Source organism: Anopheles darlingi, chromosome 2, assembly GCF_943734745.1.
Source record: "Anopheles darlingi chromosome 2, idAnoDarlMG_H_01, whole genome shotgun sequence".
Classification (NCBI taxonomy): Eukaryota; Metazoa; Arthropoda; class Insecta; order Diptera; family Culicidae; genus Anopheles; species Anopheles darlingi.
In genome coordinates, this window is record NC_064874.1 from 4,905,001 (window position 1) to 4,930,303 (window position 25,303).

Below are 25,303 nucleotides of genomic sequence, written 5' to 3' on the forward strand. Positions count from 1 at the left end.
CAGATTGCCATCTGTACGCGCGATCTGTGCTGGGCTCTCAACATCAGTGCCCATCTGGTGATCATTATGGATACACAGTTCTACAATGGGCGCAGCCACTCGTACGATGATTACCCGATCACCGACGTGATGCAGATGGTAGCCCGTGCGAATCGACCACTGGAGGACGACGATGCCAAGGCGGTGCTGATGTGTCAGAGCTCGAAGAAGGATTTCTACAAGAAGTTCCTCAACGAGCCGCTGCCCGTCGAAAGCCATCTCGATCATCGGCTGCACGATCACTTCAATGCAGAAATCGTGACGAAGACGATTGAGAACAAGCAGGATGCCATCGATTACCTTACCTGGACGTTCCTGTATCGACGGTTAACACAGAATCCGAACTATTACAATCTGCAGGGCGTGACCCACCGGCACCTGTCCGATCACATGTCCGAGCTGGTGGAGACAACACTCTCCGACCTGGAGCAATCTAAGTGTATCGGCGTAGAAGATGAGATGGACACGCTTCCACTGAATCTAGGCATGATTGCGGCTTACTACTACATCAACTACACGACGATCGAGCTGTTCAGTCTGTCGCTCAACAGCAAAACCAAGATACGCGGTCTACTGGAGATCATCTCATCGGCGGCCGAGTACGAGGATCTGATTGTGCGCCACCACGAGGACAACATACTGCGCAGTCTGGCCGCTCGGCTCCCCAACAAGCTAACCGGACCAAATGGTACCGCACCGAAGTTTAACGATCCGCACATCAAAACGAATTTGCTACTACAGGCGCATCTGTCCCGGTTACAGCTCGGTGCCGAGCTGCAGGGTGATACGGAGCAAATTCTGGGAAAAGCCATCCGATTGGTCCAAGCGTGTGTCGATGTGCTGTCGTCTAACGGTTGGCTGTCGCCTGCGGTGGCTGCCATGGAGCTGGCACAGATGATTACGCAGGCCATGTGGAGCAAGGACTCGTACCTGAAACAGTTGCCCCACTTTAGTGCCGATATTATCAAGCGCTGCCAGGAGAAGAGCATCGAGACGGTGTTCGACATTATGGAGCTGGATGATGACGATCGGTCGCGGTTGCTGCAGCTCACCGATCAGCAGATGTCCGATGTGGCACGGTTCTGTAATCGCTATCCGAACATCGAGCTCACCTTCGAGGTACTGGATAAAAATCGCATCCATTCCGGTTCGTCGGTGAATGTAGCCGTAAACTTGGAGCGTGAGGATGACATTACGGGCCCCGTCATCGCACCATTCTTCCCGCAGGTAAGTTCGATAGAATGCCAATAGAATATAGAATCCCTTCGGATGCGCATCTGGTAGTTCCTATCAGCTCGAGCAGGAGGAGTGGCTCTTCTACGACACATCGATGGGTCAATCTACGTGCGATCGCTTTGATTGATGCTAAGCCTGATAAGCAAATGGAAACCGGAGGTCCGTAGTCCTTTGCTATTACGACGATCGCAAAGAGTGCTTAGTGCACAAATACATATGAAGTTTCTTCGACATACAGCACCCTTAGTGGGCGCGTGACGGGGGTTACATAAAGTAGAATGGCCTCGCCCATCCTCTTTTGCATGTTCATTATACTAAACGAATTGCTCAAACGGCAATGACTTTCATCACTGTCAGTGTCTACCCCAAAAGCTGATCGTCCGCACGAGCATGATCGCTAAACGTTTGTGGCATGTCATCGACACCTGATCGTGCACCGATACCGATACGCCGACATGCAGATGAAACCGAATGAGCATAAATGCTGGTGCAACTCCGAAAGAGCAAAGTAAAGCATTTGCATTATCTACGGAGTATATGCTGTAAGCTGATGCCCTCGTCCGATTTGACGACGACGGTCAGGTATGAAAATTGATCGTGACATATCTTGGACGTAGTAATCCGAGAACTGAACAAAGTTAGAAGGGCATTTTGATACCAGCGGCATACGATGATGGTAGCTAGGCAAATCGCTGGGATGGTTAAATGATCGACGTGCTCCCGTACCCACCAATAATCGATCACTATTAACGACATGGATTCGTATCTTGTTTCCTCCAACTGCAGATCAATAAGAGGCGACTTGTGATTGTTTTCTGCAAACCCCAAGAACAAAAAACTGCAAGAATGATCTGGTGAATGACTTTTTTTTGGAATCAGATGCTTACCAGGAAACTAGGGCCTAGCATGTTTTTCATTCTCTTTACTTCACTTAGTTAGATACCTGCTTTCGGTTAAAGCCATTCATAACATTTCGCTTTCTCCTTTCTTCTTTCCACAGAAACGCGAAGAAGGCTGGTGGGTGGTGATCGGTGATCCGAAGACCAACTCGTTGCTCTCGATCAAACGGTTAACGCTGCAGCAGACTGCCAAGGTGAAGCTAAACTTTGTCGCACCGAATCCCGGTGAGCACGAGTACACGTTGTACTATATGAGCGATTCGTACCTGGGCTGCGATCAGGAGTACAAGTTCTCGATCAACGTGGGCGATTTTCAGTCCGAAAGTGAAAGTGAATCAGATTAAACTCGTTGTTACGAAGTAAATCAGATACAAATTCAATTGTGCAGCATTTCCACAGCACAATACTCTCATGGTATAGTCTAATAGTCTAAGCAAAACCACCCAACGAACGAGTAATAAACTCTTCCGCACTTCTTCTGAACAGACACATCGAGATGGAAAGGAAGTTAACTGAAAGAATAAACGGAACCGAGGAACGATTGTATGCATGGTTATGTGCCCGTATGCAGTTCTTCCGGTGTTCCTTTTCCGCTGAAGGCTCAGGTTTCGACGCGATGGCAGATCTGCAGGTAATTTTAGCTTAAGCGACGACCTCTTTTTCCACGAAATGGAAAAAGTCAAGCCTAGCAAGTCGTGAGGAGGTACGTGAGCAGTAAACCATCCTCGATTGATCGTGTTACACTTCCTCACGAGAGCTGAAGAAGCAAGGGTACCCAGAAATTGAAACCCTCAGATCGCTACTAAAAGCTCAGCGCTAGCCCAAAAAATTGCTCTTCAAGCGAGAGCATCGATTACCGGCTCGGGTGGAGTCTGCATTTTAAATTATTTCTTTGAAATCAAGCCGCATGCTCCTCAAGCGTTAGCTTTGGCGCGATCGTGACCGCCAATTTGGCGCACGCGCACTGGCGAGAAAAAGGATTGTTTTTGCTTCTTCTAAAGCTGGCGCCACCGATGGCTGCTAGCTGATAGCAAAGCCACCGGCGATCGACGGGTGTCAGGACTGATTCCAAGTCCCACACCACAACATATACGCTTCAGGAGTGATTTTCCGTGAAATGTTTGACAACCGAGAGCAGTGCAGGGATCGATCGAAGCTACTGCTGATCGATCGCGATCGCTAATTGCCATCATGTTACGGATCAACGGTAGCGCATGCTGAACCCCATTCGCCTCCGATAGAGCGAGTAAACAGGAAAATATCGCCTATAAGACGTCCGCGACGTTGCGCTTTTGTAGAACGAAAGTGTCGGGAACACTACAAAACGACTATTACGAAAATAGTGAGAGAGCAAACGAGGCGAAGGGCGCCCAAGTACTTGTCTAACATTCAGTAACGAAAGAAAGCGGGAACAATCGGATTAACACGACGACTGCGACGACTCCACTGCACCACCTTCTTAGGATGATTGATGATGAAGAAGGGCCCTTGACGCACAACGCATGTGCCGTCGGCGTTCGTTGCATTCCAGAGTGTTTTAGCTCCCAAGAGACACGGAATCCAGCGCTGCGCCCTTTATCGATCGTTGACCATCGAAAGCATACACATTTGGGGGATAATGGACTGTGCGTTCAAGCATGAATTCCCGTTTTTTTGTTGTTGTGGTACATCAGACAACACTCCTCGAGCTTCTCCTACATGGAGTCACGCAAGACCTACGCTTTATTTGAAGAGCAGCACCAGACGCAGCCTGCAGCAGTTGAACGACTTCTTAACCTCCTCTCTACTCCAGCTCTGGTGCTCTCGGCGTCATGTAACCTGGATCGTTGTCTACACGTGGAGCAACCGTATGCTCTCGCCTTTGGAACAACACCGTTTGAATGGCGATAGAAAAATGCAGAGGTGCAAGTTCATCATTAACTCTATCGCCACCCACGGCGTTGCTAATCGCGGTCGGCGCTTGGGCAATTGCATGCGGTCAAAAGATGACAACTGTCCCTGGACTTGGTCTAGACCATCAGGCAAAATGTGGGACAAACTGCTGACCGCGATCAATTCTGTGCTCGCGACGCGAATGCGGATTCCCACGAGCCAGGAGCCATAACAAGGCAATCAGAGGCTCACGGTAACACCCTTAACACCCGCCTTGGCTGGCATGCGCTTGCTGCATGATTTATGTTTATTTTTGGAACTCAAACCACTCACAACCTCCCGGAGCCAGAGTGCGATTAGCTGTGGCTACCGCACGCCTATCACAGCGTGAGCGCATCGTACACTATCAGCAACACCTCGGCTGTACATCGATGCTGTCTGTGCCACCCTCTCCACACGCTCTTCATCGGGGAAAATGCTTACTTCTGGTGCGGAAATCGACGAGAATGCCGGTGTTTGGTATTTTAAAAGAATGTTTAATACCACCTTGCATTACTATCGATGCGTTTGAGGCCGCCTGCGGTACGGTTCTGTTATCACAACTTCATACAAAAGTGCCGTGTTTAACCAATACCACGGGGCTCAAGAATTTCGCCGCGGACCTAGGTCGCGATGCCCCCGGAGCGAAATACGCATCCTCGTCGTCCTCAGTAAACGGATAGCAAGCGTCCCATAGTGTTCGGCTCTTGCCGATGCTCGATCACTTTGGGGACCAAAATTAGTTAACAAAGCGAGCTGCATCCGAGCAATTTCCGTCCGGTTTTATGTCTTCCCGTTTTTAAAACACTTTCAATTTGTGTGTGTATTATTTCCGGTTCATTTGTACGCGCATAATCAGCCTTGATCTCCAATGTAAAGTGTTCCTGTGCGACAGCAGTAACCACCGTGATCATGCACTGAGTGCGTGGTGAAAAGCGGGCAACAATTATATGTGATAATGGTTAGTGTATAAACCAGGGAATCCGGGGTAATCCGGGGTGCCGACAGATACAGTACCGCATGGGACCAGCTAGGTATAATAAATTACCTGCAAACGGCCAATCGGATGCTGCCGGGGTGCCTATGACATCAGGCGTTGGAAACCGAGTGCGATAGTGTGCAGTGACCATTTTGACCAGAAGCGTGTAGCGACATGTGAACGCTTCCAGTTTCTTATCAGATGATAAACCAACGGTTGCATCTCTGTCACCCACACGTCGGCCAGGCAAATCCGCCAGCCGTTCGATTCAAGGACGTCATGGAATTGGTGACGTATCGATATGGTTTGCTTATGTGAGACAAAAAAAACATAAATCATAGTAAGCTCATTTTCGATTAAGGACCGATAACGGCGCAGGTTGGCAATCTGCTACTGTGTTTGCTTCGCTTATGCCAACACGTGCAATGCAATGTGATTCTTTAAAACACACCTCCGGACTTGAGCGAAACCTATCGATTGAATTCCTGCCTTCGTCTCCCACCAGGCTATTTTCGCATCTAAATTCCTTGTCTAAATGCAGCACCGTAAACTAGCGAGCGAAAATAGCATCCTTTTTACACCTGACGCTTTTTGACTCGATGTCACGCCAGGTAGCGGCGCGCATGTCCTTTTTGCTGGCGTGCGCCCCCCAGGATTTAGACGACCGCTATCACTTGCTCATCCAGCGACAGCGAACGACGGCGTGTGTGCACGCTTCCAGCTGATGGCATTGCATCAGGAGAACCTTGCGAGCCGACGACAAATGTCGGTCGCGGTCAAAAGGGTCGCGATAATGAGACCGCGAACAGTAATACCGAGCGACTGTCTGGCGATAATTGCTAATACCATTTCACCGACGAAACCGAACATTGCACGCTGGCACCGTTGGCGGCATCGTGGTGCATTCACGTGCCCGGACGTTCTTCCCGGGAAGTATACCGGGATACCAAACCGATTGGGAGGATGCGCGCTGGTGACACTCCCTGGCGCGACATTGTCTCAATTGTCTATTAGAAGACGATCCTCAAGATGACTCAGCGATAGAGAAGGGTCTGTACAAACGACGGGGAAAGGAAAGTGGAAAAGGCTCGACCCATCATCGTCTCGGAGCGTGGCCCGGTCCGTTCGGTTTTCGATCGTAACGGCCTTTGCCAGGCTCGACTCTCTCTCGCGCGTTCACGCTCGCTCCGACCAGAAAGAACGAGAGAGCGAATTGTAAACAACGAGGTCTCGCACGATCGTGAAGGTTCGCCTCGCTTGTATGAATGGGGAGGTTGCGAGATTTAATCTCAACGTTCCTGACCGCGCCACGCTGAGTCTCCGATACACGGTCGAGGCGGATGGACGCAACCTGCTCTACTCTCCATCCACACCACAAACACATCAGCTTCCTTTTTCGCTACGCGGTCCTACCACATCATTAGCAGCAGATCCTTCCAAGATCCTGCCGTACCTAGAAGCCAAGGCCTATCTCCTCTATCTGTCGAAGTGGTAAGCGTATCCTTTCTGCTACCATGGAACCGTGCTCGTGATCACTCACAACAAGAATGCCTGATCCTGCCTGATCCTCAAGAAGTAAAATTCCGGAAACTACGGTGAGCGCAGTGTTCGGTGTTGCTACTGCTCCAAATATCCTGCAGTTCGAGTTGAAATTTGTGAAAACCACGTCCAAATCGTCGGACGATCGTGTGTTGGACGTTGCATGCTGTTCTGTGCTGTGCTGTCCAGCGGCTGACCTTTTCGGTGACCAATTTTTCCAGAATACAGCTGTCCAGTCTCGGTGTTTCCTTTCGTGAACGTGCGTTTGCTCATGACGGTTTCACCATCGTGTGGTGATGCGTTGGTGCCGTTAATACCGTGTCCAGTAGTGTCTAAGTGTCGCGCCGGTTGCCAGTATCAGCACCAGCTGGCAGTGAACTTCATCCTAAAAATAGTAGTGCTTCCATCGTGCGTCCACGGTCAAGAATACGTCTGTGACACGAAAGCCAGCTGGCACCATCCAGACCGTTTCGAGTGCTGGGGACTAAAGACTGTGGCCCGCCGTTTGTTGTTTGAAGTGTCTTTGTGGGTGCAGATAACTGTGGCTTTCCAAACGTGATTGCCGTTCACTCGGTGAGATGCAGTAAGGATCCGTACCTACCAAATCAACTCCAATCATAGAAGGCTTAACAACCGGTTGATCGGCAGTCCATATACAGTTGATTGCAGGTAAGTTCTGAAACAGACCATAAAAGCGTAAATAATCTCATTTAAATGCAAAACATAAATATGTTAACATAAAACATGCAATGGGACCACCGCGCCCCAAGCGAGCCCATAATTTGTCGTCCTGCCTACGCAACCGTCGAAGTGCTCGACCTACGTACGGTTACTTTCTTCGTTGGTACACTGGCTGTCGGCATTGGAAGCGCTCCGCCAAAGTAATCCAATTCGTCTGTAATTGGCTCGACATGGTTGAAGCTAGGCAGGCAGACCGGCACCACATAATCCATCGGCGGCCGTGGCACGTCTCGGCACATAATTTATGCTTTCGCCGCCTACGCAACCTGATCCTTGGTTCCGCCAAGGGCCACAGCAAGACATGGGCGGGGAAAAGGGAGGCAGCGACAGAGTAGTACACTACTATGAGGCGTCGTCGTCGTTGCTGTCGTTGGTCGGTGTTCTTTCGTTTGTGGCCTTTAGAGGGCGCGAATGAATGCCACACCTACAATGCGTTCAATGCCGCCGAAATGAAATATGTTTTGCACTTCGATCAGACGATCAGTTCCGATCACGGCAGGAGGCACTACAATGTTGCAATCTTGCCGCGGATCTTCTTCCGCCGTTGGCGTTACGAGCATCGCGAGTAAATTGCAATTAAATGAGAGGGAAGTCCCGATCAAACTGATAACTGAAAGGGGCACGCCTATGCGACATGCAGTCTATGCTGTTGTCAAGACCACTGGGCTCATTGCGTGCGTTGCAGCAACCGCTACATGGCTAATCAATCTATGTACGAGGCATTCGAATTTAATCCCGCTGTCCCAATCACGGGAGCGAGGGCGCGCCATTTAGCCAATAGGAACGCTGCACTTTATGATGAGGCAAACATTGCAAAAACCTAATTGAAGGTAAACAATCTATAAAAATAGCCTCATCACAGTGCCATTAATTCCAATTGCAGCGGTGGCTGATAACGCCTTCGCAGGTCATCGTGTGATAGTGTGCTGGTCGGATCATTCTCCCACCCCTAAACGGTGCTAGTAGCAGCCCATCCCAACAGCAGCATGATCGTGCACGGATCTGTACCATAACAAGACTTATCTCGCAGCGTCCTGTCGTAGTACGGCCAGGGCGACCCAGCGGATTATGTCCGTGCACACTTGAATCATTCGCTGAGCGAGTGATTGAATCGCTAGCAGGCTAGAAATATGATTTTGCCGCTCGAAATCGAAGCGTCTTTCAGTGTGGCTGCGTGAGTATCAGCTTCTGTTCTCGTGACCGAGCCATGGTTTAGCGTAGAAGAGTAATCACCACATCGTACGCTAAGTAGAGTACCTAGCCCCCGGTATAATGATAACCCCTAGGGCCCTAGGACCAGTTGATGCTGGACATCCCCAGAAAGTCGCCGGTCTATTTGTTCGGAATTCGGAATCTGGATTGATGCTCACTCTCGTTTCAGTTTCAGAGCGAGAGTCAGATTCTGGGGCCTGCCCGAGGCTTATCTAATCGCAAAAAGGGACTAGACATGTTGAATGTGTTTTTTTTTTCGTCGCGGTTGTTTTACTTTCTCCCTACCGGTCAGCGACCGTACGGGGTGTTATTGGCCGAAATTCGGTCGTCAGGTCAAACCATCGCTATCAGTCAAGCTATACCATCTGATAAACTGATAAAAAAAAACGTTCCACCCCAACCGATGTTGTGCAACAGGTTCGCGTTCGGTGGTTGCTGTTGCTAGGTTACTACTACTCTCGGTCTCGCAGGTTACTAATGTACCATTCGTCACTGCCAACCGGTGGTTTGACAATGAACTTGACAGTTTATGCCAAAAGTTGGATACGCCCGCGAAAGCAAAAGTAAGCCGTGGTGTGCGAACACGTTGGAAGTTGTATAACGGCGACGATTTTGCGGATTACTCACAAAATGTACGCCACCTCGCTTACTCCTTAACGCACGCACTCGGTGCCAATTCGGTGAGCAGTGAACATATGAAAACGGAGCTAGCCGGCCAGACACAGCCGCACTGCTGAGCAAGGTTAGCGCGAAGTCATCTATAAATAATGCATAGCTTCACAGGCGCAATCGTGTCACAGCGGGGGGGTGTGGAACTGGGGCTGTTGTGGAAGCACGGTGTGTCGCTTCCTTGTCACGCGACCATCACGCGACCATAAACCGCGCTGCTAGTCTACACTATCGATCGTGAACCGGATCATTGTCGGAAGTTCATCGCTGCCGATGGAGTTGCGTTACCGCCACTCTTCACTGTTGCCCTGTTCGCAATCTCCATTTTGTATCAGGGGGAGGAGGGTAGGGTGTGTGTGGGGGGGGGGCGCTGTAGCTACTAGAACGGCCTACGAACAGCGCTACTAGGGATTCATTGACCTTTAACAATGTGGGGTAGTAGAGCGCGGCTCACCAGAAGCTATTACGTTCATTTCTTGATGACATCGAGCAGCTGGGCTGAAGAAGCTGTTTGCGCTGTTCGGGCGATTTGGGACTTGCTTCAAGAATAGAATACTCCCACGGAATAACAAAATGTGAAAACCATCCCCTGACCTAATCTATTTTCATTTTATTACTCGCGAAGATTCCCGCAACGGCCCTCAATGTTACCCTGAAGAATACTGACCAAGCGAATATGAAACGAAAAAAAAACCCCTCAATGTCACCCTGTACATACTCCTTACAGAACATCCATCCAGAAGGTAAATACCATGGATGACCTTTAAAAACAGACGAATCATGTTTGCATTATTGAAGAGTTCGCCTTCAAAGCAGCAGCAAGAAATACCGAAGGCAAACTTTTTACACTACATTCTACCACATCAGGTTCATCAGGATTTCCTCCTGTTTGCGTATTGGTGCACTTACGTTTGCCTTCCGAATTCACTCCGCTTAATGCACCCGTAATCTGCGTTGGTCTCTGCGAAATTTATGTTCGCGCAGGGCAGAAGCAAGCAAAACGAATGCGGCTGCTCGCCAAACGAGGCGCCCACAGTTATCAGCGCCGTTCACGACCTAGAGCGACCTCTCCTCGGACCATTGATGCCATGTGCTTCAACATGTTGACAAATTAACCTGTTGTGAGGCCACCGTTCGGCCATTGGTACCGTGTACCCCAAGCTGTACCATACAATCAAGTGCAATTATGCATTCCGCGATTCGGAATTATAGTGGGTTGTTATTCGATTTTCGAAGATTCGATCCACAGCAGCACCACTTTCTCTTCCTATGCGACACACAGTGGGCTAAGTTGAACTGTGCAGCAACGCTCTCCTATATGCTACGCATCCACCCGGTGCACGATCTAGGGAACGTGATAACGATTTTCGAGGATCGAGCCACGCTTTACGCGGCGCTCATCGTTGTGCCCGCCGTAACGTAGATGGCTACGAGCCTGAACCCCCGATCACGTGATCACGGCGTGCTTGCAGAGAAAACCAGAAAATTGAAGCGAACGAGTGGCGGAGTCTACACAACGCAGCGGGTGCACCAGAAGTGGTCCCACCAATTAGCCCAGGTCTTTTCGATGTTCGACCCTGGCCATATTAGTGTGGCAAGCGGCGCGCTGGAAACTGATCAACACTGTGGCCCGACTCTGACCAGACCGTTATATGCGTGAGTCGCGACTGTCGTGAAGCTGGAGCCAAATGAAACCGAAGCGCGTTGATTGTCAATATTGGCCAGTTTCGACCGGACTCAATTTGGGACCGCCGGACGACGAAACATTACATAAACGCCGTGGCGCCACCTCTCAAAGGCCAAAGCGGTAGACGTGGTCATGGGTCTCACATCTGCCGTATGTATGTGCGCTGGCAAAGGAAGCGACCATGGGGAAAGCGTGATGGAAAGCGGCATATTCACCGAATCATCGGCACTCAGGTGTGGTTTATTGCAAGACCATCAAACATCCCAACTGAATCTTTGATTCAGAAACATTCGAATGAACGGAATTCCGTTACCATCGCTTCTCCGCTGGTTCTGGTGGAGCAACCACGTAGCGCGGTCTTTTTGGAGAACTGACTGAACCAGTTTTTCATAGTTTCCTGTCTCCGTGCGAGCTAATGTGCATTCCGGACAGATGGGAAAAGGCGTTCGGTTGAATGCGTGGGGCAAGGAACCAAATCTTGGGAATGGACATAAATCCGGGGAGATCCAACAACAACTTCTTATTGCTCTTCCTTCTGTCTCATCTATTTGTCCCTTTGCAGCGTGCTAGTAATCCATGATTCATCTGGCATCCTTTCCAACGCCTTGATATCAGCTCTTTTAATCAACTTTGACTTTAACTTTTTCCACAAATTCCACCGTTCCAGGTCTATGATCGAGCGTTAAGCTGTTCATATTAATCTCGAAATGTAGGGGGCGGTTGAGGGAGGGAGGAACCATCTCAAGACACGCACAAGTGCAGCTGTGCAAATGGTTGATCATGTACAAATATAGAAAAATATACATTTTTTCCAACTCGGTAACCCTGCTCGCTGGTGGGACCGGAGCCGATCGATCCGGTGGTTGCAAATCCTGGTTTGTGCTGCTGCTGCTACCTACACCGCCCCCATGTAACGCCCACCCGAAACATTCCGTGCGATGATTTGTTATTTTTAGCGAAAGCAAGTGAAATACAAAAAAAAAACATCGACAAACTTAAATAGAAACCCCTCCGAAGCAAACATCAGCGATCACCGGACGATCGGGCGGCTATGGCCGCATGTGAACCCAGGGCGTCACTGTTGGTTGACCAGCAGTGTTGGTTAGTTGCTGAATCGACGGATACCGTTTGATATATCTCAATGTCTCAAGTAGGCGATCGCTGGTCCCCCTAGTCCCATGACTACCACGGTGGCCTGCTAGATTTATGCAGTGAGATTGGTTGGGCCATGGGCCTACCGGTTGCCATGCATTCCCCTTTCACAGTACACGCGGATTTAGACAACGCGTTCCGTTGCCGTGGAACGACGGGATTGAATGGGAAAAATGTGAAGCATGGCGGTGGCCAATCGTTGGTCCGCTGCGGTCTGTGCGTGTACAGCAATCTATCATCTGGAGTGCAGCGAGTTTTTAATGCTTTCGAACGGCCTGCCTACGTCAGACGCCAACCAGCATGCATGCTGCCATCTAGCGCCCTCTCTCTCCCGGGGGATTGAAGTCGATATTGGTCGATCGTTCCTCGCTTTAGCTGACGTGGGTTGCCCAAAGTTGTCCTACACCATGTCCGAATTGAAAACGCCAACCGGACTATGCAGTGCTGCAGGTCTGGAAACAGGTTTATGCTCCCTCGCATGCTTGGTATCGGCCAGGAAATCACTTCAAACGGATAACCCCGAAAGAAGACCCGTTTCGAAGGCTATTTCTCTATTCAATCCGACCGATCAACCACCACCTGTGGAGTTTCGTACGACGACACAATCAATGGAATAGATTCACCCGTTGTTACCTGTTTCCCATGGACGGTTCTTTCACTGTCAGGTACGGAGAAGTGCAGCGATTGATGTTTAAGATCTTCATCCTTCGCCGTTAAATTATTGAACTGAAATGAGTTCGTCGATGCGCCGAATTTTTAATAACTGCACAGTGCATATATATGTATTTACTTATCACAACGGCTACAGGCGTTCGTTTTTCGCTTCTGACACAAATGTTTGCCACTGTCCTAAGGAGAAAGCGGAACAATACCACTTTTTTCACTAAAAGTTTCTGCCAGACTATTTCAATGAGTATATGATGTCAAATTATAAAATTTAACATGATGACTCACGGTGCTACAAAAAACGCTTGTACACCAAAAATGGATTAACCTTCTTTTAATGGTTCGAAACCCCGATGCCAATCATGCTTGGTGCGCATGATCGGCGGGAACGTCGGCAGGGGTCTGCTTCTTGCGCACGTGTTGGGCCGGGTGCCGGCCAGACGCGCCTCAAGATTAGTCGCTGCGATTCATAAAAATAAATCAACTCCTGTAATCTATAATTACCGTTCAACCTTACTCGGTCGCACTGAGGACTGCGCATTAAGTGCAATGGCATCGGAAGTGGTGCAGTGGTCGGATGCGTTCGGGCACTCTCGGCGTATGTCCCTCATCGAGTCTCATCTTTGGAAGAACCCTACCATAGCGATCGATTTCATTAAGAACTTCCGATCAAGGATGCTCACTCCTGTTCCCTCCCCACTCCCGTTCGAACGTGGCAAAGTGGCAATGACGTTAGCAAACTAAGGGTTCCGGGGACAACACCGGACCGGGGCCGGAAATATTGACACACTTTCCAGTCGAGGAGGGTCTCTAAGGTCGCCTTCTGTCTGATTCTGACCGCGGTTCGTAGGTTGGGTTCATTTGATTAAACGATCCTCCGTGATCAGACCTTTCCTTCCTGACCTTTCTGGGAGAAGCTGAACAAGTAGTGGCTCGTGTCTTCCACTCGGGATGAAACAGGGTGGCACAGAGTGTTCGTTATTCAGTCGTTCCGGGGGCGCAAAACGATAAGCGAGTCGACAAGACGAACTCCCTTCATCGACACCGATAAGGGGCGCCAGATCCGCCATCATACGCGACTATCAGCTGTTACGCTGAAGAAGACCGTTTCCCGATCGCACGAATGCCAAACATTTCCTTTCCCTCTCAATCAGCTACGTCTGCGGGTAGATGTGGGTCAAGGTGCAATCGAGATCGAGAAGGTCTGCGTTTTTGGACGCCGCGCGTCATTCAAACCGAAGCGCCCGAAGCGTTAGAATACAGGTTCCAACAGTCTATACAGATTGGCGATGATAAGAGCAGAGCAGTGGTTTGAGATGTGTAGTTGCTGGAGGTTAATACAGACTTCGGTTGCATTTGTGGACCGGTATCTGCTAATCTGATACGGCTACACAATCCCGGAAATTCGACGGCAATGCAACTCCATTCACAGGCCGGTGCTAGAAAATGTTGCTATTTGATGCATGACAGCTCGGCGATACGGCCGGCAACTGACTGCAGGGCCCGCTTGCCCCAGCGAGGCTGATCAGCCCAAACATGGCGCCAAAGTGGCGATGGCAAAGGTAGAGGATGATATGACAGTGTCTTATCGGTGTTTCTAGCGCCTAGCTCCTCTCTAGGCCGACTCGTCGAAGAACGTGGTACTCTCTTCCAATCGCCAGTGCCAGTGCCACTGGTCTCGGTGTTATCGCCTTGGCTTTTCCTTGTTTTCTCACCAAGTGCCAAGCCAAACAGAAACGGTAGAGATGATTACGATGCTCAGTAACCCATAACCGTGGATCACTTTTACTTCTGATACACAGCTACCATATCGCAAGCACATACACTGACAATTTGTCGGTACACTCGCTAGTTGTAGAACAATCATCATTGACATGTTCCGTATCTATATTAGCCCAGCTGCATCGGTAAACAGATGTGACTGCATTTCGAACGAACTGGATCGCGATAGTTCCAATGGAAATTAAGAATTTTCATTGCTTGTTGCACAGTATCTTGCATGTCGCGTCTTGCCGGCGATAGTGTTGAATTGCCACCCTAGTAAACAGAAGAGCGAAAGAGATTGTCCCCGGACCATCGCGTCCACTCTACCGAGATGAAGATCATCGAAATGATCGGCTGGCTGGCGCTATAACCACACGACCAGAGCAGAGGGTGATCACCTTGTCGCCAGCGCGCCAAAAGCAAAAGATAGCATGGCGTTGCAAGTAAAATGTTGCGAGAATGTATATTTAGAATAAATCACGCTTACGGCGCTGGGCACACTGCCCGGACCGTGGATCACGGAAACGCGGTCGCGGCGACCCACGCCGGTAGCCTGATCATCGCGCTCCGAACGAAAGCCATCGGCGCGCTGTCGGTGCTCGAGCGGCGGTCGGTCATGCAGTCGATGCGTGATAGGAAAACTATTGACATCCCAAGAGCCAAACAGTGCAGTAAAATGACAGACCCATTAAGTTCCTCTGGTTCATGGTAAACAGTTTTAACCTCGTCGCATGATGCTAGGATGCAGCCACCTTCTAGGTCATTTACTTTCGTACCTGTTTCTGAAGTTAGCAGCCGCCAGCGCTCGCTGAGGATGCTCTCGCTAGCTGGCTCTGATTACAATGAGGTAACGTGTGGGCTGCGTGTGTCATGGCATGCGTCCCAAAAGCGCACAAGGGCGCTTCCTAGATATGTGCCCATGTAACGGGGCATCGATCACCAGTGAGCGAGTAATTCGATCTATAGATCACTTCTACAATGCCATAACCGAGTTGTGCAATCCAGACTACTTACTTATTCAGTGATCTGTGGCCATCGATCTGCTGCGATGGCGGTTACCATTGGTTGGCTGTTCCTGGAACACCATCACGGTACATCACGTCATACTCGGCTATTTGGTTTCCGTTTTTTGGCTAAAAAAAAATCGAGATAAACAGACGATATCCGTGCGTTTGCTGCACAAATGGCACGGTCCTTTTCTTGTCGTAGGGGGCTAGCTATCCAAACAAATTTATAGCAATAAACGACATAATCGCCATTTTCGTGCTGATTGACGTCAAACCTCCGCACCATCGCCTTCTGTTTGACGGTGGATGGAGAAGTCTCGATACATTATCATTAGATATGATGCAACCGGTAAATGGAGCGTAGCCGGTTACCGCAGAGTTGCTGCGCTGGATGTAAATTGATATATGGCTAGGAACACTCCAGTACGATCGACATCAGACCGGACGGTTCATTGGATCATCACGATCCCTGCTCGAACTACACTTTATGGCAATCGCCGTTTGGCGGTCCGGGATGTTGGCGAACGATAAGTCCAAACATGCCGGTCATGAACCCAAGGTGTGATGCAGTGGAGGCCCTCCGTGTGTTGTCTAAGTGTGAAGAAGGGCCAGCTCATGATAAGCGTAGTCGACCGTCCTTTCGGGCAGGTTGTCAGTCCCCTTGATAGCGCCACTGTCGAAGGGAAAGCAAGGCATTAATCATACCAGCTGCTGGTGTAGGGCTCCCTATCGGACCGCATCGTATGATTCGTTTTCGTTGGTTCCGCTTGCCACAATCCCGCGGCCTCTCGAATCATCCCCAAATCCTCCAGCCAATCTGTACGATAGGAAACGAAGCGCAGTGCCCTGTTGTTGTGGTTGTTGTTGGCAAGTCTATCTTTTTTAATTCCAGAGTGAATTCCAAAGAGAAAGAAATACTCAAACGCCTTACTGCATTGTATGGAGTAATGGACTGTCTGAAACTTATCTTGCTGAAGGGGGATTTAAACACTTCAAAGGTGCGACAGCATTTCCTAGTGACATTCCAAAGTCGTGCGTCTGTTCGGTACGAATGGGATTTCGCATGTTTGTGCACCAGAGGCATCGGGAACGCAAAATGTTCTTTGTTTTTGCAGTGCGATGATAAAGAACCGACCATCGTAGCACCATCCGATAACCTCCTTTTGGATGGTCCAATCTTGGTGGGCACAAAAGCAAGAAGAGAACAAACACATATGGACTTTATCAGCTAGGGCTTGCTTGCTCAAAACACCGCCTTTAGGGCCATTGGTTTTGGATTTTTTGAGTTACTGGAAGGAGTGCTTTATCTAGTATTATGTCTTGCAATTATTGGTTTATAACATTGGCATTTATTTTTATGGAGTGTATTTCTAATTGTCATCCTTACCAAAAAAAAAAGTGTTATCTTTATATTAGCTTCAAACAGACATAAGACAGAACAAATACATGAGCTTGATAGAATTCCACGTGAAGCTTGTTTCCCGATACAATCTTTCAGGTATTCTTATCACCATCTAAAACATTTCAAATACCGTAATACCGAAAGGTTACCGAATCGCAAATACTGGTTTAGGACGTTAGAATGTGTCACTTTCGCTTTCATCTGCAAAGGGTGCACGTTCTAGCAGGAGCATACTTTCAATCGTGATCAATTGAGCCCGACTCTCCGGGCCCCGTGCTGTTGAAGCCATTTGGCATGGTGAGGCCGCTGCCCTCAATAGTGCCGAGGATGAATTGATATAAATTGCGGGCCACGCAGTTGAAAGAAGGTGTGTCGCCCGTGGCGTATGTCTCTGCCGCTTCCCGAGGTGGCATCTTCTCTCCGTCACGGTACGGTAAAGATAGCTGTGGTTTATGTAGGCCATTACCTCGAAACCCTTTGCGTGGCCCTGTGCTAATGGTTGCTGATGACCGTTTACACCTTCTCCTGCCGATGTAACTCTAGCGCGGCGCTTTGGTCTAACATTTCCAGTACCGTAAACGAATCTGCGTTTCAATATCATGTAGCCTTCCAGCTGAGCGTGATCCTTCCAACCTCTGTCACGTGTGAATCTGTTTGATTCACATGTCACTCTCACAGGGTCTGACCATGCGGTCGTGTACTGATCCTCAGAGCACTACGACTAGCTGATAACCTTGTGGTGCAGTATTGCACGAAAAAAAAGAGTTCGACCATTTACATCAACATTATGCTAGTGCCCCTGCTGCTCTGCCAATAGTAATCAGTCCTCGTGTCGCACTTCGTCTGCCAATCAGTGCATACAGCATGGCGAAGTGAGGGTGGCAGGATGAAAATCCTATTTATGGATCGATGGGCCACTCCGATCGCCGTTTCTTATCACTGCTAGAGCCCTCCGGACGCGATGGCAGTTTTGCAAATGATTGTAGCGCATTCAGCCACTCACTAATCAGTCTCAGTCGATCGGCGTTGTATGAGTATTCAGTTCTATCGCAGAATTGTTATTGACAGAACCGAGCGATCCCGACAAAAAGCATTAATCCCACGCCTTGAATGTGCGCTCCTTGGGCTCCAAGATCCTCGCGATGGCGCCGGTAGTTCGCAATGGAAAATTCCATAACTTCCAGAGAAGAAAGCTCACTACCGGCGAATCTGTTCGTTTGTGACGTAGAAGTTACTCTCTGGCACTATTGACTTAACTACTTACTCTGATCTCAGTAAGCTACACGCTCACTATCTCCTGTCAGTGATGTTGTGGTGGCGCTTCAGAGTTGGCGCGAATAATCATTTTTGATTGATGTGCATAGCGTACGTACGTGGAGCATGATAGCGCCAAAGGATAGCGTCAAACGATGATGTAAAAATATCACCCAAATTAATCCAAATTCTTTTCAGAACAGTCAACACGCCGGCTGTGTTTGGGTGATGTGTTGGTAGTGAACAGTGCTTGTCGCGCTAATGTCTAATTTAAATTAAGAAACACATCAGAGATCAGCAAAAGTGGGGCACAGCCGTACCGCCATTGTGGTTGGCGCGGAATGAAAATCGCTTTTATTTGCTGATGCGGTGCGGGTGGGTCAATGAATGGCAGACACACGCGCTTCGGTAGAGTGGTGGGCGGTTGTTGCTGGTGCGTCTTGTGAGTTGTGCCATTACAATGACGTACATACCCGGAGCGCACTGCGTACCGTGGGATCGAGTAAACAAATAAATCACCAGAAACCACGCGACATCAGAAATTGATAATAAACGAAGATGTATTCCTACAGTGCCACGGCGTGCATCGACCACAATCGAGCACTGGTACAATCTTCGATGCAGGATTCATTTCCTGTGTGGGACATGCACTTTTTGGTGGGCTCATAAAGATTAAAAATGAATAAACACCTAAAATAACAGAGATGGGTGTGTCTGAGACACTGCTGTAGGTTTTTCATTCTCAAAAAATAGTCACATATGGGAATTTAAGAATATGGTGCATCAGGATAACATATAAGTTGCGTTGCGATGACAAAGCGTAAAATGTTTTCCGAAAAAGAGCGAGAATTCTTGTTTAAGCCTTAACCTTGCGAAACGGCCTTACCCTAGATTATGTTCAATATTCTGGATGTTGGCTGGGCCAGTCATCTACCCCAGCTATGACCTTCTCTGTCAGCGGAAACATCTTGCCGCCGCAATGAGGCAGACACACCTCATCGTATGGAAAATTCATAAATACTCTCGATTTAGTAGCTCACGTTTCCTTGAATATCCATTAGTGATATCCGTTGAATCCACCGTGGTTTTGCAAAAATAAGCCATGCAAGCTCTAGCCAAATCTCACTACATAAATATCCTGCCGTTCACTGGCCATCAGCATCAGTTAAAGAAGAATTAAAAATACCTTTCATCGCATTCCTTCTGCTGCTCGTTATCGTGCCCTTTGAGTGACATCAGGTTACCGACTCTCTACACGAGCGCGAGAAAGCTGAAAATGAGATGAGAATGAAAAAGGCGAGAATGTCAAATCCCATACATTTGTGACAGCCTACTTGTATCTTTACATTTCCATTTGTATGGGATTTGACATTCTCAACTTTTTCATTCTCATCTCATTTTCAGCTTTCTCGCGCCCGTGTAGATGAAGTGTTAAGATTTGTTTCAATATTCCTTCTTTTTAGTTCAATTACCTACGTTCTTCGCCTGTACACGTACTGAGGAACATTCAGCAGCTCAATGCCAGCATACGCCGAAATGTTGGTTTCACAAAGTCCCTCTGCATTCAGTCATCCGCTATCGTCGGACTACAAGACCGGCCCTGGATCACCATTAGGCAGTGGTGATGGTGCTGGCAGCCCTGGGCTTCATAGTGGCGTTGTAAGTCCAACCTTTTTTGGAGGATCACCAGTCATGCACAGCTACTGTAGGCCAGCATCGCTGCAGCTCCCGCAGAATCCTGTAGGGACAGCGGCAAATGGTCCAGCGCCGTTCCGGCGACAGCTAACGCCACCATGCCTCAGCCCTACCGGTGGAAAGATGCCATCCTCCCCGCTTCGTTCCTGTCTTGTTGTACGGCCGGAAGATAGTTCACCCGAGACACCTTACAGTCAACCAGAGCACATCAGTTCGCAAGATCCATTCACTAACAGTTCCACAACGAAGGACGCCGATATAGAGCATTCCCAATCGGCAGCTAATGACACTGTGCACGCATCAGTAGCAGCGGCAGCAGCTGCTGCAGCCGCTGCAGTGGCTGCTCGCAACAAGAAGAAGGTTGTGTTCGCAGATGACCAGGGTGGTCAGTTGACGCAGGTGCGCGTGATGCGCGAACCATCATATATGCCCCCGATCTGGAGTCTACAGTTCCTGGCTCACGTCACGCAGGGCATGATCAGTCCGGTACCACAGGAACAATGGGTTGTCGACTTTGTGCAACCGGCCAGCGACTATGTGCGCTTCAGGCAAAAGCTGGACGAGCGAAATGTGTCGCTGGAGAACGTCATTATCAAGGAGACCGAGCAATTGATCGTAGGCACGGTCAAGGTGAAAAACCTCTCCTATCACAAGGAAGTAATCCTCCGTTCGTCCTGCGACAATTGGAAAACGCATGAGGATACCTTTTGTACCTACAGTGTGGTGAGTAGTCTAGCGACAGTAGTTATAGTTAGTGGTGTTCTTTCATGATTTAACGCCCATTCTTGTCACTTTCTCTAGGTCGGAAATGGAGCTGCTTCGGCGTATCTCATCTTCGACACATTCTCCTTCAAGTTAACTCTTCCACCTAAGTCCAGACGGATTGAGTTTTGTGCCTGTTACAAGTGCGATGGTGTCGAGTACTGGGACAACAATGATGTAAGCATTCAAGTGCCTGACGCAGAGTGTAGGCTGCTTATACAGCGCTTAACTAACATCCATTCAAACGCTTCCTATTTCTCTGCAGGGTCGCAACTACTCCCTGACGAATCGCGTCGCTCCGCGACAGGATTCTGGGGATTTCCTACCATCATCGGGCGCTGGTGCGTTTAGCAACCACGGTCGTAATACCGCGAGGACGAATGGAAGCAATGGATTCTTGTCACCGTACGTGGACCCGACGGTGGAGCTCGACACTTGGACCGATATGACCGCCGAAACACAATCGGGTCCCTACTGGTAATTCACACTCCATGCACAAGCGGAAGCCAAACAGCTACGAATCGGCAAAACGCAAAATCCTACGCTTAAAACAAAAAAACAAAACAAAAAATCCTCCCTAACAACACAAAAACACTCCAACGCACGAATCCATGTTGTTCTCGAACGTACTATGCTCATCGAGGCTATATTATGGTGACACCGATCCCTGGTTTCGTGTAATGCAACAGTGATCAATAGATTAGACTACAACACGTGTTACACTATCAAGTTTCAGCCAGCGGCAAGAAGTGATAAAGCGATAGGATAGCCTTCAGATCGCGCCAAAAATTCCCAACGAACAAAATTGGTAATGTGTGACGAAGCAAGCGATAGCGAGAAACTACGGGCTATTCGCTTAACGGACAGGAACGGATCCTTCTCAACAGCACAACGCAACGGGGGCAGCACGACGAGGAAGCGGTGGTGGGGATGGGTAGTTGGAGCATTCTTTCCCCCTTTTGGTCCACGATCCGCGAGTTGCTTACTTACTCCATGGCATGGCATGGTATGGCAGGTGGTGGATGAAAACAGTGATAAACAAGTGATAATGAAGCTGTTTCCGCTTCTTGTTCGACATACATTTCCTATCTTGACGTTCCTGAAAGATTGTTGTACATATTTAATAAGACACGTGCTGACGTCATTAGAAAGGGAAGCGTGAGAAGGTACATGGCCTGACCGAGCATATGCGAGGTCGGCTTTCCAGTCAGTACCGAGTGTGAGTGCGATCAATGGATCAAGCGACACGCAGTGGCTAAACACAAATTGAGCAAAAAACAGTGAAATTGGAGCTGCAAACTTGCAACGCGAAAGATACAACCCCTTTTGGAAAAGGAGTTTTTGATCCCGACACATGCACTATGTAGGACACAAGACGTAGAAGAGTGTGAAGAGTTCCTTTTCTAATTAACAGAGGTAATTGCTACAAACACGTTTCCATGATATATAGCCTTCAAAATAACCTCGGACGATCCTTTCCACATCCGAAGCTCCTCGCCCCGCTCATACGCTACTCTGCGTTTAGTCGTTGTGTTGTTGGGATGGGTCATGTTAACCGCAGTCAACGGAATCCATCGCTCAACAAATGCCTCTACTGTTCCATTGATCCCTCTACTGTTCCATTGATAGTTAATATACTGTACAGACAAGACCGATTCATATTCAGGTTGAGTGCTTTTGAGCCTTGGGAGTATGTGGTATTAACCTACGATAGCGTTAGATCACTTCTGGGACATACTAACTGACACTGTATTTGGAGCAACGTGTTCATTTACCCCATTTTTATCACCCTTCGATCTATCGCTCAATATTTCCAATTAAGCTTCCGTTACTAATCGCATGCAAAGCGCAAAACAATCCCACAAACACACGCTAGGAAACACTAGGTCAAGAGGTTACGACCACCATATAGTGTTGCGGCGAACGTATGCCGCTGACGGGAGACAAAAAACCGGTTGTCCGTGGTGGAGAGCATGTCCTTCGTGTAGTTTGTTACCCTCGCGTGCGTGGCTGCCACGGTGTAACGTACGAATATTTTGTGATCATGACTTTGACCATTCGGGTTAAGTCGTTACTTAATACACTTCCTATTTCGTCTAATCGATGGTGGAGCAATCGTTATCAAACGAATGCCGTTACTAAGTGATACTACTTGAATGGTTGATAAGTTGGATACTAAACAGAATGTTGCTCTTGGTTGGGTGTTATAGTGTGCAAAAGAATGTCCACTGATCCATGTTTATTCGACTTATTGGTATTCAGACACAGCTTTGCGATATTGATACCACGTCTAGACTTGATCCCCCCTAAAACCACTACTTTCCATTGGCTGGCTGGTCAGGTGGCGATGGTTTGCGCTTTGCTGATCCTATTCTGTTCCCATTTCAGCTGTTTCTGCTGCTATTGGAACTGTTTCAAGCTTTCCAATAGATCAGTTCGGAAAACCCGTAGCGAAACACAAGCCATTGCTCCTGTTTAAGGCCATGGCCGATCGAAAGGCAGTAAGTTCGTGCGTCTTGTTTGCATGATTCGTAGTGTGCCTTTCATGTATGTGTGACTAAGGAATACACTCGGATATTAAATCTACACACTCTGGCTGTTCCTTAACGTAATCGTACCATCGACAACTGGTTACTCCATTCTATTCATACCAATATTGTAATCTCATCCATTCCCATCTCCCTCTTAAATCCATATCAATGTGCATATCCTTTCCATGGAAATTAAACTATCTCACAGAAGTACGAACGCAATGGATGGCAGTTTGTCCTCATGTTCTGCCTTTTCTCAATCTGGCTTTACAGTAGCAGTACATACGACTGCTCGACAGAGCACGTGGAGTCAACATGTGGCGCCACAAATTACTTGCAGATGCGACCGATCGATATGGACGCGTCGTGCTTAAATGCAAGCCACAGGATGGGAACGGGAGGACGGCGGGGTAGCACGGGGGAGGAGTTTTCACTTTCCCTAAAGCCGCACCTACAGCCACCGACCGGTGCCACAAGAGTGAACGATCTACACGGGCCGACTCCACTGGGACGCAGTGCTAGTAGCGGAGGGCTGTTCTTCATACGCGAACGGAACGAGGGCGAAGATTTGCTGGCCAATCTACTTCGGCTGCGCAAACTGATGCAAACTCAAAATCAGTGAAACGAAGAGGTGTAGAATTTAACCGCAAGGCGCTATGCCCTAGTAGCCGGTAGTGATTGCGATGATCATGTTCAATCGTTCTAGATTTCTTTCATCAATAGTCGTGAGCGGAATACATTAATGAATAATATGAAGATGTGCGTGGATAATTGTAGAAGCAAGGAAAATATGTTTTGCGATACTGCGTTGATAGACAGATCTGTAGATGATAAGAAGCACGTGATACGCGGAGGAAGGAGTTCGCGAAAAAACACCAGAGCAAAAGATTCGTGGTTTGGCAAAGCAAAGGCGTCTGCAGAAGGCAGCCGTTGTCGCAAAAGATAGGAATACTAATACTAATTTTATAACCATATTTACATACGGCAACTAAAAGACTGATTGTGTCCACAAACTACAACTAAATCTGATACACTGTGAAATCAAAATCACTGTGCAGGATGAGGGCGAAACGGATTCAAGAAGTAAATTAATTTGAAAGATACTATTTAAAAGCAGAACTAGCTATGCAGCACTGAGTGAATGAGGTGATTGACTTTAATACTCAGAAGAAAATCAAACGGAGTGTATGTTCCATCCGGATTGTATAGTGAGGCAGGGTGTAATGCTGTGTAGCCTTTTGTTTAAACTCTTCACAAAAAAATAGAGAGCAAATCGACAGAAATGTCCCTCATATCCTAGAATGTGCCACAATCGACATTTGTTTTACAAGTTTGTGACAACTTCTTTAATTTATGTTCGTTTTATATAAAATGACACAGCAACAAAACAAAAAATATAAAAAGAGACAGCAAACGTGGAACAATCTACGTCCCCATGCATGTTATTAGATAGCGAGAGCTTCTTTTAACAATAGGGCAAACTCGTCGCTATACGGGTTACTGTATGGATAGACAAAGGAGAAGTCGTTGCAAGAATGGACGGTGATACGGATTGAACGGTTTAAATAGATGTACCTATAAGAGAACGATCATTAGATAAACTAAAGCTCACATTACTACCGTAAGCCAGTCCAGACGAAAAAAAAGTGGTAGTCGAATTAAGTTTGTCATCTAGAAGAGTGTTTTCTGAGTCAGTGAACGTGAACGCGAGCAACCTTATAGCAGCTTAAATGTAGATAAATGATTTTAGAGAACGACGTCGCTGATCCTGCTTCCCGATGCAAGGTGAAATTAAGGGCTTACCTTTGCTAGGATTGAAGATTGCTGCTGCTTTATTTTAATTGTAAAATCCTGCTTCACAAGACACACTGACGATTGAATGCGACAATGCTCGTGGGATGTCGCAAGAAGGCTGTAAATATCGTTTATTCCAGCTTCCGCAGCTTTGGTATACTTTGTTAGAAGTTAATTGTAAAACCAGGATCATGTATATGTAAACAGCGTTTCATAAAGTAGCAATAGTAGAATACCACAAATTTATAGGCATTGCGAAGTGAGCAGAGCCGAGCTGAAATAATAAAGTCAATCCTACAAAATAATATGGGTGTCCTCTTTTCATCGGGAAATAAACTCGAAACCTGAAAGTACTGGCACACAG

At 48.1% G+C, this 25,303-nt stretch overlaps 2 protein-coding genes across 5 annotated transcripts in view; both read left to right on the forward strand.

Moving 5' to 3' along the window:
* The window catches only part of LOC125952124 (putative U5 small nuclear ribonucleoprotein 200 kDa helicase), a 7,754-nt gene extending 5,224 nt beyond the window's left edge, over window positions 1–2,530 (forward strand). The window contains exons 2-3 of the mRNA XM_049681408.1: window positions 1–1,266; window positions 2,276–2,530. The exon at window positions 1–1,266 is cut by the window's left edge and continues 4,980 nt beyond it. Of these exons, the coding sequence (XP_049537365.1) occupies window positions 1–1,266; window positions 2,276–2,518 (1,509 nt within the window). The 3' untranslated portion in view covers window positions 2,519–2,530. The remainder of the gene's footprint in view (window positions 1,267–2,275) is intronic.
* A 2,450-nt stretch (window positions 2,531–4,980) lies between these two features.
* Window positions 4,981–25,234, forward strand: LOC125952146 (protein phosphatase 1 regulatory subunit 3D). 4 transcript variants are annotated; one of them, XM_049681447.1, is made up of 6 exons: window positions 4,981–5,046; window positions 6,825–7,272; window positions 19,621–20,575; window positions 20,654–20,791; window positions 20,880–21,091; window positions 23,419–25,234. In XM_049681447.1, exons 3-6 carry the CDS (start codon window positions 19,676–19,678, stop codon window positions 23,765–23,767), a joined length of 1,599 nt encoding a protein of 532 aa, XP_049537404.1. In that variant the 5' UTR covers window positions 4,981–5,046; window positions 6,825–7,272; window positions 19,621–19,675; the 3' UTR covers window positions 23,768–25,234. The 4 variants fall into 4 exon arrangements, with proteins under 4 accessions (XP_049537404.1, XP_049537407.1, XP_049537406.1 ...); XM_049681450.1 differs by lacking the exon at window positions 4,981–5,046 and adding an exon at window positions 23,003–23,115 and having other exon boundaries at window positions 6,364–7,272; window positions 23,419–23,527; XM_049681449.1 differs by lacking the exon at window positions 4,981–5,046 and having other exon boundaries at window positions 6,364–7,272; window positions 23,003–23,561.
* The last annotated feature ends 69 nt before the right edge of the window (window positions 25,235–25,303 follow it).

Excerpts from the sequence above, each read along its gene's own strand:
- LOC125952146 (XM_049681447.1), top strand. The coding sequence starts at position 19,676 with ATGCCAGCATACGCCGAAATGTTGGTTTCACAAAGTCCCTCTGCATTC. Across the intron at positions 20,576-20,653 it reads CCTTTTGTACCTACAGTGTG|GTCGGAAATGGAGCTGCTTC; the intron begins GTGAGTAGTCTA and ends CACTTTCTCTAG. Across the intron at positions 20,792-20,879 it reads AGTACTGGGACAACAATGAT|GGTCGCAACTACTCCCTGAC; the intron begins GTAAGCATTCAA and ends ATTTCTCTGCAG.